The following is a 12,448-nucleotide window of genomic DNA, read 5'->3' as shown; positions in this document are numbered from 1 at the left end:
TAAGAGAGAACAAAAACCGAATGGAATAGATAATTTTGTAGAAGTGGGTGGAAATTAGAGAGAAAATGATCATATTTATAGAGCAAGAATGTGACTTGAGTTTGAATTTCAAAAATTTGACCTTTAGGTTTGAATTTACCATTGGGTTTAAAGTTAAAAAATATGACCTTTAGGTTTGAATTTACCATTGGATTTAAAGTTAAAAAATATGACCTTTAGGTTTGAATTTATCATTGGATTTAAAGTTAAAAAAAATATGATCTTTAGGTTTGAATTTACCATTGGTTTTAAAGTTAAAAAAAAAAAAAAAATGACATTTAGGTTTGAATTTACCATTGGGTTTAAAGTTAAAAAATATGACATTTAGGTTTGAATTTACCATTGGGTTTAAAGTTAAAAAATATGACCTTTAGGTTTGAATTTACCATTGGATTTAAAGTTAAAAAAAAATGACCTTTAGGTTTAAATTTATCATTGGGTTTAAAGTTAAAAAAAAATATGACCTTTAGGTTTGAATTTACCATTGGGATTAAAGTTAAAAAAAAAATGACATTTAGGTTTGAATTTACCATTGGGTTTAAAGTTAAAAAATATGATCTTTAGATTTGAATTTATCATTGGGTTTAAAGTTAAAAAAAATATGACCATTAGGTTTGAATTGTTTGAATTTACCATTAGGTTTAAAGTTAAAAAAAAATATGACCTTTAGGTTTGAATTTACCATTGGGTTTAAAGTTAAAAAATATGACCTTTAGGTTTGAATTTACCATTGGATTTAAAGTTAAAAAAAAATATGAAATTTATGTTTGAATTTACCATTGGGTTTAAACTTAGGTTTGAATTTACCGTTTGAATTTCAAAATTATGATTGGTGGATATAACAATAAAAATTATGACCGTTGGGTAAAAAAAAAAAGATATGACTGTTGATTGGAGACATCGATTCGACAGCATCAGTTCGGTCACCGATTCTAGCAATACGGTGGTCGGAGATATCGATTCAGCGGCGGTCGTCGGAGACATCAATTCGACGGCGGTCATCGGAGACATCGATTTGGTGGCGGTCGTCGGAGACACTATTACAACAATCGGCCCACCGGTGATGGCGGTACAATGGTCAGAGACACCAATTCGGTGGGCCATCAGACCTCCACCACAAGCGGCTCCATTGGCCGAGCCACCGGTGTTGGTAGTTTACTTAAAATATAAGTTTAAATTAAAAAAGTATAACCATTAGGGAAAATAATAAAAAAATTGATGAATAATGAATATTTTATTGAAAAGTCTTGTAAAATAGATAAATTGATGTGGGTGTTTTGTAAAAGTGATGGTGTAAAATAGAAAAAGTAGGTTTTTTGTGTAAGATAGACAGAATCTTTTCCACGAGCTGATGTGGTTGCTCTAATTTCTTTATTTACAAAACTAAAAGTACTCTTTTTTTTTTTTTTTTTTTTTCTCTACAAATTTTTTGTAAAACTAAAAATATCCATAGTAACTCTAGAATTTCCGTATTGGTTTGATAACAAAATGGTTTGGTTGCCTGATGATATTCCTAGCATTCATTTATTAGTATGTTGCCTGTTAATGATAGACTATCCACTGTATACAGAGTTGCTAGCTAGGGATAAGAGGGATATGTGTGTTTTCTGCAGAAGCCAAATTAAGAGTAGAAACCATATACTTTTAAGTGTTTTCAGTAGGACATAATGGCAACAAGTTTTCAAATTGTGTTCTTTCACTAGGAGATTAAGGGAAGAAGATTCCAAATGAATCTATGTAAGATTGCTTGGGCTGCTACAATCTACCATATATGACTGCAAAGAATGACAAGGATTCGTGGTGGCACTATCAAGATAGAAGGCATTTTCTAGCCATTAGAGAAGATGTTAGAAGGATGGTTGGTTTTTGTTAAAAAGAAGAGCAAGTTACATCTGCTTTAGACCAGAGTTTCATGTTCAAGCAAGAAAGCAAATCAATCCAACAGCTTGTTGGCAATTAGCAAGCTACACTAATTTGCTACTCTTTAACGGTTCTCTTTGAATAATTTGCTGATCAATATCATCTAAACTGCATTTTCAGATTTTGTTTCAAATCCAAAACATAAGATAAATTGTCACAGTTGCTTAAATTCACAGTATCACAACCATAAACATTCTAGAAATTAGTTTAAGACTGTCTTGCTTACAAACCAGAATGCCCAACTGTATTTGGCCACCATAGAAGTCAGGGACTCTTCAATTAAGCCAATGGTATTAGAGAAATCAAAGTACAAAGGCACCTAGAAGAAAAGAAGGTTTGAAAAGTTGTACATAAGTAGATAAACTAATAAACTAAAGCTCATCCAAACGCAGCGTAGGTGTAACCCAAATTGGTCGAGAATAAGAACGAGGGTTGTCCTTACCAAATGGAAGGCGTTGGATTACCCTCTGTGCCATGCTAAAAACTCCAACATCACGGCCTCCATATGCCACTCCTGGGTACCTTTGCCACTCCCAATTGTCATCTGTGAAGTAGATGCAATTACTTCTGCAAAGGATAGCGCTTGTATGAATGCACCAGGAATTGCCATCACCAACAAAAACAGCAAGATCTTCCAAGTCTGTCACTTCCTCCCAAGCCAATGCACCAAAGTTGAACTTGTAGACCAAAAAGCATATAGTCTCGTGCCTCATCTTCGAAGGAATAAGAAATCCGTAATGAAAAACAACGAAAAGATTTTCTGATGAATTCATCAAATACAGTTTTTGGGGCATGCCTACTTCTTCTTCGCTTGGTTGGGGAGCAATAACTTGTATCTCAGCTGCCAGAGGAGCATCAAGCTCAAGGCACACCAGTTTGCCGTTGTCACAAAGTCCATACAATTGATCATTAAAGCATGCAACATCATTGAATTTCAAAATGTCTGGATTGGTAACAATAGCCCACTGACCCTGTCCCCTTCTATTCAAAGCCACTTCTTCTCCTCCTCTGTCGAAAGCCACCCTAGCAAAAGCTAAGCGATTCACAGGGCCGAAAATTGCAATGACAAGTAACGATGAGTCCTGGGAAGAGTCATTTAAAAGAATGAATTTGTGTACAAGGCAAAACCACTCTTCTGTAGCAGCCAGAGTTCGAATTGTGTTTAGTGGTGGAAGAGGAATTTGTACTCTTTTAACAAGGTGCAGAAGGTGGGTTTCATAATCAGGACCCAAGGTTACAACCCAACCATGTGGAGATCCCCAACAGCGTTTTCCTTGGACTTCAGATAATTGTAATTGATAACGATTGTTGTCGCAGAGACTGAAGAAATGTCGCATGTCTGTGGAAGGTGTTTCGGAAAGCATCAGGCAAGGAAGCTGAGTCCTTCTACTGATGCTCAAACAAACAGAGCGCCATGTTCGGGAAACCCCTGCAGCCGCTATAAAATCTTGGAAAGTATGTAGTCGATTTACAATCTCACGAACGACTTCTGGGGGGAGTTCGGACTGGGCATTGGAGCCTAACCCATTTTTCAACCAAAAACATTCTGCATATCTTCTGATCATTTCAAATTCTAAATCAGTAAGTAAAATAGAAATCATTGACACTATGACTGAGGCAAGCGGATGGAAGGGATCCGTCAGAACTCCTTGGATCAACTTAACAATTAGATAAAGAATCCTGCTGAAACTTAAAGAAATCCCATAATGGGGACCGAGAGTGACGGTGATGGTGATAATATAACAACCTCGTGAAGTAAGATAACCTAGATATCTTTCTATACAAAGAACTAATACAAAGACAGGCCCATTTATCAACATCACAATGGAGCTCACAGCCAAGGAAATGCGTGAGGCCAGAACTATGAAGACCAACAAAATTAGGAAAAGAAAAGAGGCGAATCCTGAAGAAATCACAAAACCGCGACTGAGACTAGTGATGGAGCTAAAACTGTAATGTTTTAAATTACGAATAGTTAGATATCTTTCCCTACAAATTTTTTTGATTGACAAACATCCAATCATTAGTAGGAGAAAAGAGTAGTAAGCTCCCCAATACATATAGAAACGCTCCTCTTTGGTATATGGGTCCAGAAATGAAGAGAACATCGAAATGAAAGAACCACTAATTAAGAGGCTAGAATGAATTTCGCTACGGTGGGTGTCAGTGATGGCCTTACGACTACAATGAACCGAACATAAAGCACCGACAAACTTCATGATGGGAATTGGATGAGTTACTCTATAGACTGATGAAAATTGAAAGCAATCAAGCTCCAAACGCCGATATATTTTTAGTCAACGTCGTGTTTTGACAAGAAATTCAGACAGAGCTGGAGGCAGGTCTTCTGTTACGAGTGTGGAGGCTAACAGCAACAGGTACTAAAGCTGTCAGAAAGAGATGAGTTTGGGATAGTATAAGTACAGCTTTCATCTGTAAATAAAAATGTAACCTTTTGCCAATTGAAGCCAAGAAAAAGAAAAACACACTCAAAACACCAAAAAAACCCTAAATGCTATAAACCCCTCCCATGAAGCATTCTATAATAATTGGCACACATAAACAGTACTGTTCACAAAAATACTAAAAAAAAAATTTACTCATTTTCTCTCTCTTTCTTTTAGATTTTCTTTCTTCTCTCTCTTCCTTTATGGCTTTCTTTCTTTTTTCTTCTTTCTTTCTTCGCCTCTCCCTTCATCATCTTTCACTCTCTCGTCCTTTTTTCTTATTCTTTCTTCTTCGAAATTGAGAAATTATACGGTTCTCATAGTGGATAAGTGATGTGGTTTACCATTCCAGTAAAAGATTCTCATTTTTTTTAAATTGTGGAATTTTAAATAAAAACTAAATACTGACTCAACAATTTTAAATAGGTGAGAGTTTTTTACTAGAATGGTGGACAAGTGACGTGATCCGTCGGCCGTTGCCATTGAGATTAGCCATCGCCGTGGAGTTCGGCCTCACCAATGAGGTCGACTAGTGAAGATCGCATGTAAGTTTAGTTTTTTTTTTTTTTTTTTTTTTTTTTTTTTTCAATTGTGGATTCCTTGTGATTGTGGGTGGTGGTGGAGTTGGGTTGATTCCATGTGATTTGGGTTGTATAAATGAAGTTGATTCATCGCTTCATTTTTCATTTTTTTAGAGTTTTGTGTTAATTCTGGGGATTTTTTTTTTTTTGAAGTAGTATTGGGTGGTGGTGGCGGGTTGTACCTGCGGGTGGTGGTAGTGGGTTTGTAACAAGTCTGTGCTTCTGTTTGTGTATGATGGTGGGTTTTTATTTATTTATTTTTTTATATTGATGGTTTTTTTAAAAAAATATTTTAAAATATTATTTTAATGAATAGAATTGAAAAATAGAAGATGTGATGAATTATGAATGGTAAAATGGTATGTTAAAATAATAAAGTAAATTTTTTGATGTGTCAAAATAGCATATTTATAGAACATGTGATGCGAATGCTCTAATAGTTAGTTTGGGATATCATTGGATATATTTACTGTGTGGATGACTACTTTAAGAATTAAGTATTATAAATTCTTAGCGTAAAATAGAGTGATGCACGGGATTCCAAAAAATTTAATGGTACAATTATCTGTTAATCACAAAAAGCATACACCAACAAAGATCTGTCCAATACAGCAAACAGAATTGATTAAGGTAATAAAATTTATAATATTTTGATAACACTATATCATAACATATGCAAATTTGATGCCACAATTTTGAGAACAATAACAAAAAAAAAAATCATAAGTGAAAAAATAGTAAATGTAATTTTAAAAAATCCACCAAAAGTGAAAAAGAAAAAGGAAAAAAAGAAATAGAGAGAAAGCCTTTTTTTTTTAAGGCAAAATATGAGAAGGTTGGAGTGGTACAAATGGAGTAATAAGAAGCGAAAGTGAGAAGTGGAAGGTTAAACAAAATGTAAGGGAAAAATATAAGAGGACATGGAGAGAATTGAATAAGGCAATAGAGAATGATTTTGACAAGCAAAAAAAAAAAAAAAAAATCTTGAAAATATGATTGATGATATAGCATAACAAGGAGTTTGGAAAAGTAGATGTAATGCTTCCATATTATATGTGGTATCGATTTATTCTTCATATTTCTTTGTCTTTATTTTATTTTACAAAGATATAAGAGCTCTCTTTATTATCAAGAGTCTTGTAATTCAACTTATATAGTTATGCCGCATGGTATTTCCAATGTAAATATCAAGGATCAGTGGCGGAGCTAGAAATTCATCATTGGGAGAGCCACTCATAAAATTAGACAATGTATATATAAATTACATCCATTTTTTTTAATGATTCTTGATACAATCAAGAAACAAAGAGAAACATTAGGCACTGTCAAATTAATTACATCCATACTCCATACTATATATAAAATTTAAAATAGTAACGTGCATATAATTTTAATAATCAATGATAAATAGTATTTCAGCAACAAAAAAAAAAAGATAATAGCATTTTTTTTTTAATAGGTACATATGTTATATGATATACAGATTATTTTAATAAGAAATAAATATATGATAAAGAAAAGTTAAATTATAAAAGATGAAAGGAAAAGTACCCGGAAAGTGGGGATGCTACACAGGGCAGCACGACTCCAAATTACAATCTACCCACTTGCTTTTTTAGATATTCTAGAGAAGGTTTTAACTACACACTCACAACCGGCCTTATATATCCTATATTTTGATATATTTTACCATCAAACCCTTAAAATGATGCTCCAACTAGACTGCTAAATTGTGCCAATTGTAAAAAATTTTACAATATTGCTAAGTACCATCCTATTTCTAGGATGGTATTGTAGCAAGATTGTATAATTAAAAATTATTATTTTATTATTTGATTGATTCTTCTCTCTCTTCCTTTCTCATTATTTCATTTCTCTCTCTTGTCTTCTTCTCTCTTGTTTGCTCTCTCCTCTTCAGACCCAAAACCATTTTTAAGGTCTCAAGTTGGTGAGCCAGAGTTTCGGATCATGAAGCAAGTTCTCGCCTTTCATGATCTTCTTGATCGCGAAGGGGATCCAAACCAGGGTGGTGACCACGATGAAGCCCAATTGCCTGGTGGAGAGGAACGGAGGCCGGTGAATTGGATCGACGATGAGCTTGGTCTTGACTTGGATGAAATCGGCCATCGACTCGGCAAGTCACGAGAAATCGCCCTGGTCCATCTGCTCCGATTGCTTCAGGGATTGGTGCAGAGCGACGAGGCGGATGTGAGGAAGGGCATTGACGCCGAAGAGAGTGAAGCTCTGCTAAGACTCTTTGAATTCGATGTCACAGAAGAAGAGGTTGGGGTTGCTAGGGTTAGGGTTAGGGTTGTTGGCGATGAAGGATTGGGCGAGGAGAGAGAATTCGGAGTGGAGGGTTTTGAGCTAGAGCTCTGACTTGTCGTGGAGCTGGGTGGCATCAAAGAAGATGAGGAGGTAGTAAGGTTTAGGGATTTTTTTTGGTGATTATGTGGTGGCTGTTTCTTGTGGATGTGGCTGCTATTGGTGGTTTTTGGAGGCTTAAATTTTTTTTTCCTCTATGGTGGTTGTTTCTTGTGGTTGTGGTTGTTGTTGATGGTGGATTTGGTGATCTGAGTAATGGGTTTTCTTGTGGATGTGGTTTGCTCGGTTTGATCTGAGTTGTGGGTTTAGTGCTTTTTTTGTAGGTTTTTTCTGTGGGTGTAGCAGTGGTGGGATGGTGGGGTTTGGATGGTGGTTGTGTGGGGTATTGGGTTTTTTCAAGGTGGTGAGAGACAGGGGAGGAAGTGAGACAGAATTAGAGAAAGGAGATATATTATTTTGGGAAATATATTTTATTGTGTAGATATATTATTTTAATATGTAGAATAGGAAAATAAAAGTTGGGATGCTAGAGCATCCACATTAGTGGATGCAAATTTTCCATTTATTTTGCACACAAAAAACTACTTTTTCTATTTTACACGTTCAATTTTACAAAACACCCACATCAGTCTATCTATTTTACACATTTATTCAATAAAATATTCATTCTTTTACTATTTAAAAAAAAAAATTTATTTTCCTTCATTGCCTCTCTCTCTCAGACCCAACCACCATCATCATCACTACCCTGATCTCTCTCTTAGACACAACCACCAACCTAAGATCAAAAAACCATTCAAGATCAGAAAACCAACCCATGATCAGAAACCTATGAGGAGAGAGAAAACGAAGGAAATGGCGGTGCAAATGAAGCATCGGATCATGAAGCTGTTGAAGGTAGGAGGAGGTGGGAGGCAGAAGATTAAAGTGGGAGCGTGAAGAATTGCCGTCACCGCCACCGATTTCGAAATGGCTTCTTCCTCCATTGGTATGAGCTTTACCTTTTGTTTCACACACACACACACACACACACACACACAAATTTTTAGTTAAGGGTGGTTTGTGGTTTACTTGGAAGGTCGGATTGGAGGTTTAGTTAAGGTTGGCAGTGGTTTGATCTTTGATGTTGATCAAATGAGAAAAATGGAGAGTTAGGTGAGAGTGAGAGCAACCAGAGACAAGGAGAGAGAAAAAATTACTAAAATATTAAATATAAGTGCTATAGTAATCGTGCATATATGCACGGTTACTATTGTGCATTTATGCACATTTTTACACCCATTGATGTGGGTTTTTTTTTTTTTTTTTTTTGGGTCAAAATGTGTAAAATGAAGGGTTTTTTTTTTTCATTTTACAAGACTTTGCACCCATTGATGTAGATGCTCTTAGTTTGATAAAGTAGCTTTTTGAGATAGTAAAATAGAAGAGGATGACATTTCTGGTTGTGAATGCTCTCATAAACGTGGTTATCTAGTCTACTGTCTGCATTTACTATTCACACAAAAGCTATGTTACATTGTAAATGACATAAACTAGAGTCTAGAGGAAAGAAAAAGTGAAAAACATAACAAATATAAAAAGAAGAAGGTGAATGGAGCAGTTGAGAGAATGGGAGTTGAGTCGCCGGAGGGAGAGAGAGAGAGAGAGAGAGAGAGAGAGAGAGAGAGAGAGAGAGTCACAGGTGTCCAATCATGTGATGAGCAAAATATTTGCAACTATGTGATGGTGCGGCGAATCAAAGCATAAAATCTTCAATCTTTTTGTTGTTATGGTACAAGTAAGTCCTAGAAGTATTAGAGTGAAAATTAGAATTTTTTTCCCTTTATTATTTGGTGAGATATTTGTTACTCTGTATTCATCTTAAGATAATAAAAATATTTAATTATTGTATTTTTTCTTACTAATAATTAGCATTTTGTAAAAAATATTATAAAATAACTGGTATCTTTAGCATTTTTTAAATCCTATTCAGGAAGGAGGGCCAAAATGATGGGTCTGGCTCCCCTCCCATTTCAAACTCTCATGTTTTCTCCAGTTTTAATATAGATGAAAGACACCTGGCAGACCAACAATCTAAAGGCTAAAAAACCCACGTCATTCTCTCTCTCTCTCTCTCTCTTTCTATCTCAATTACAGACCAAGCAAACCCACCGTCATATACTCATACACCCAACACATTAAATACAATTTTTTCTTCTTTATAATTTGTCCTTCTTTCCCTTTCCTTGCTCCAATCTCTCTCCAATATCATCACTGTCAATCGGGTATTAGAGCTAAGATCAGATCTCGCTAGAGAAAAAGGCATCACCCAAATGGAAACAAATTTTTTTGAACAAATTCAAAGAACCTAGAAGAGGTAAAGCAAGAACTCTCTCAAAATTTGTCTCCCTGTCTCCCTCAAAAAGAAACCCCAAGAATAACCTTGCAAAACCCATAGTAGTAAAATCAAAGAAATTTAAGCCACATACCAGTACCTATAATCAATCACCCATCCATCAAATATATCACAAAATGAAGTGCTAGAAACAAAAAGAGAGAAGAGTAATCATGCAGTAGTGATGAAATTAGTAGCAAGAGGGAGAGACATAGACGTTGGAAATTAGGAATATAAAATCAAAGAAAATTTGTTGAGCTTCTAAGTATTTGCAACAGCGATCTTGATGTGCTGGCCACACGTCTCAGATGGAGTCTCCGGCATTATTTTCGACAACCCCTTGCCGTCCTTTGTCAATGGTGTTGGGTGTATGTATAATAGTACCTAGTGGGTTTGCTTGGGCCGTGAAAACTTCTGAGTAAGTGAGAGAGAAAGAGAGACAAAACTGAGAGAGAATGACGTGGGGTTTTTTTAGCCTTTGGATTGTTGGTCTGCCAAGGTCTTTCATCTATATTAAAACAGGAGAAAACATGAGAGTTTGAAACGAGAGGGGAGCCGGACCCCAAAATGATAAGCTTTCCTTGAAATTTTTCAAATTAGCTAGGATAAGTAAAAAAAGATTATATATCTACTAAATTTTTTCCAAAAATTTTGGGGGGACCTAGGCACCCTTTGGTCCCAACGTGGCTTTACCACCATCAAGGATTCAAATCCTCCTTCCCATTGTAACTATTGAATTTATATAAAATAAAAAAATAAAAATAAAAACTTCTTTTATTTTTTGTTTTTTTGTTTTAATATATAACTAGAGCAACAATGACATGACTCATTTCTTCTGTTGTTTTGAATTTCTCACATAAAATATTTGACATGGCAAGGAATACAACATGGAATCTTTCATGTGAACGAAGATTTCAATTTGTAAATATTTTAGGCATTTTCCTATCCTACCACTGGGCCTGCTGGCCCAAGTGGTACCTAGTCATGCTAGTGACTTTCAACTCAAGGGTTCTATCCCTTGCATTCCTATCCTTATATTTCTTTTTAAAACTTTTGAAGCTCAAAAATCATTGATAGAGTATGAAAGAAGTTATTTCTATTGAAGCCGAATGGGCTGTGATTTTACTTCGGCTTGGTTAGATTTAGTTACGAGGGTTTCGCCTTTAGTTTGGGCACTTTATTTGAGCATAATGGGTCAGATGCATGCTTGGGTCAGTTAGTCACATGTGGGTATAGCTTGGGTCTCGTTTTGTTTTTTTTGTTTTTTTTGAAAATAGATAGGAGTATAAAATTTGTTGGATAGCTTATTAGGCATATAAAATTAGACACTTCACCAACATCAATTAATCTATTAATAAAATGCTAGACAATAATTCACATTATTTATCATGTAGGTATTTTTCGTAAATAAAACAGTAGAGACTAGATTGATTGCAAGTTAAAAAATACAAGAATCAAATTGAATGCTTAGAAATTGTGATAACCAAATTGAAAGTACCAGCATAATACAAGGATGAAATTAAAAAGTATTTCTTCTTATAATTATCATCTCACCACTCAACAAAAATTTTTGTTTTTAATTTGGCCTCTTCCCTTTCATTTTCCTTCAAAAATGATTCAAAATTTTTCTATCATGAAAAGAAAAAGTTCAATTGACCTGATCATGCTCAAATGTGTGTCCAAAGAAAATACCTGTTAATTTTGGAAATTAAATGAACGTTCTGACTTGAGCAAAATATTTCCAATTATAACACTAGTGAGAACCAAATTGGTCACTTGTTTTTACTATGGATAAAAAATTTTGGGTTCAGTTTTGTCCAATTTTTTTTATGTTTATCTTACATAGTAGTGAATCCCACTAATTAAATTCATAATGGGATCCACTATTCATGTAAAATGATAGAGTATGCATTTTTACTCTTAAAGTGTTCTATAATTTTCACTCACTTTCTTGTAGCTAATTTAGTTCACTAATCTGTATTACTTTTAGTGTAATTATTTAGTTAGTACTATGGGAACATGCATTTATTGTGCTCCTGGAACACTAAATGAAATGGATTAGCAACCAATTTGGAAAGTATAATTCATTAATAATATAATCTGCCAAAACCATTACAAATTCTTTCTTTTGAAAATTTTGGTTTCTTTTTATTTTTATTTTTATTATTTTTTTATAGATAAAAAATTCATCCCTCAGCTTTCCACCTCCTAATTTAAGGTAATTAATGTTGGGTTATATGTGTAAGTAAAGTCTCATATTGAATAATGATGAGAAGAATGAGTGGTTAATATAGTATAGTATATTGAGCACATACCACTCAAGGAAGCTCCACAAGGAGTATCTCTATAACAACTAACACAACCTAGCTAGCAAGATCAAATATGCAGTCTAGTGCCTTCACTATGGATGGAATGCCAGTTGAGCTAGAAGGCACTATCCAAAGCTTGTTGGCAATTAACATGGGGTTGAGGCAACTTAGACAAGAAGCAAATAGTAAGGAAGAGAAACTTCAAAGCATTCTAACTGGAGGGAGATTTGGAAAAGTTGCATTGATGCAATCAATGCTGAGATGGATACAGTGTCATACTGTCTTTGCAAATGGGCTGTAAAATTTATAGCTTTTGTGTTTTCCTCAGCTTGTCTTCATCCTGCTGTAATTCCTTCTTGGCAAAAAGAATTTTACTGTTCTTTCGATTCTGTTAAATAATACTCTGGTTTATTTATTTATTTATATAAAACAAGTAATCAACTAATTTACTCA

The 12,448-nt window shown here is 34.7% G+C and overlaps 1 protein-coding gene and 1 pseudogene across 1 annotated transcript; both read right to left on the bottom strand.

Moving 5' to 3' along the window:
* Positions 1-2,330: 2,330 nt before the first annotated feature.
* LOC126691377 (uncharacterized) lies at positions 2,331-3,560 on the bottom strand. Its single transcript, XM_050386423.1, has one exon. It carries the CDS (start codon positions 3,558-3,560, stop codon positions 2,331-2,333), a length of 1,230 nt encoding a protein of 409 aa, XP_050242380.1.
* Positions 3,561-6,919: 3,359 nt separating this feature from the next.
* Positions 6,920-7,423, bottom strand: LOC126691376 (probable dolichyl-diphosphooligosaccharide--protein glycosyltransferase subunit 3B; annotated as a pseudogene).
* Between the last annotated feature and the right edge of the window lie 5,025 nt (positions 7,424-12,448).

Source organism: Quercus robur, chromosome 7, assembly GCF_932294415.1.
Source record: "Quercus robur chromosome 7, dhQueRobu3.1, whole genome shotgun sequence".
NCBI classification, from domain to species: Eukaryota; Viridiplantae; Streptophyta; class Magnoliopsida; order Fagales; family Fagaceae; genus Quercus; species Quercus robur.
This window is presented reverse-complemented; position numbering and strand designations above follow the sequence as displayed.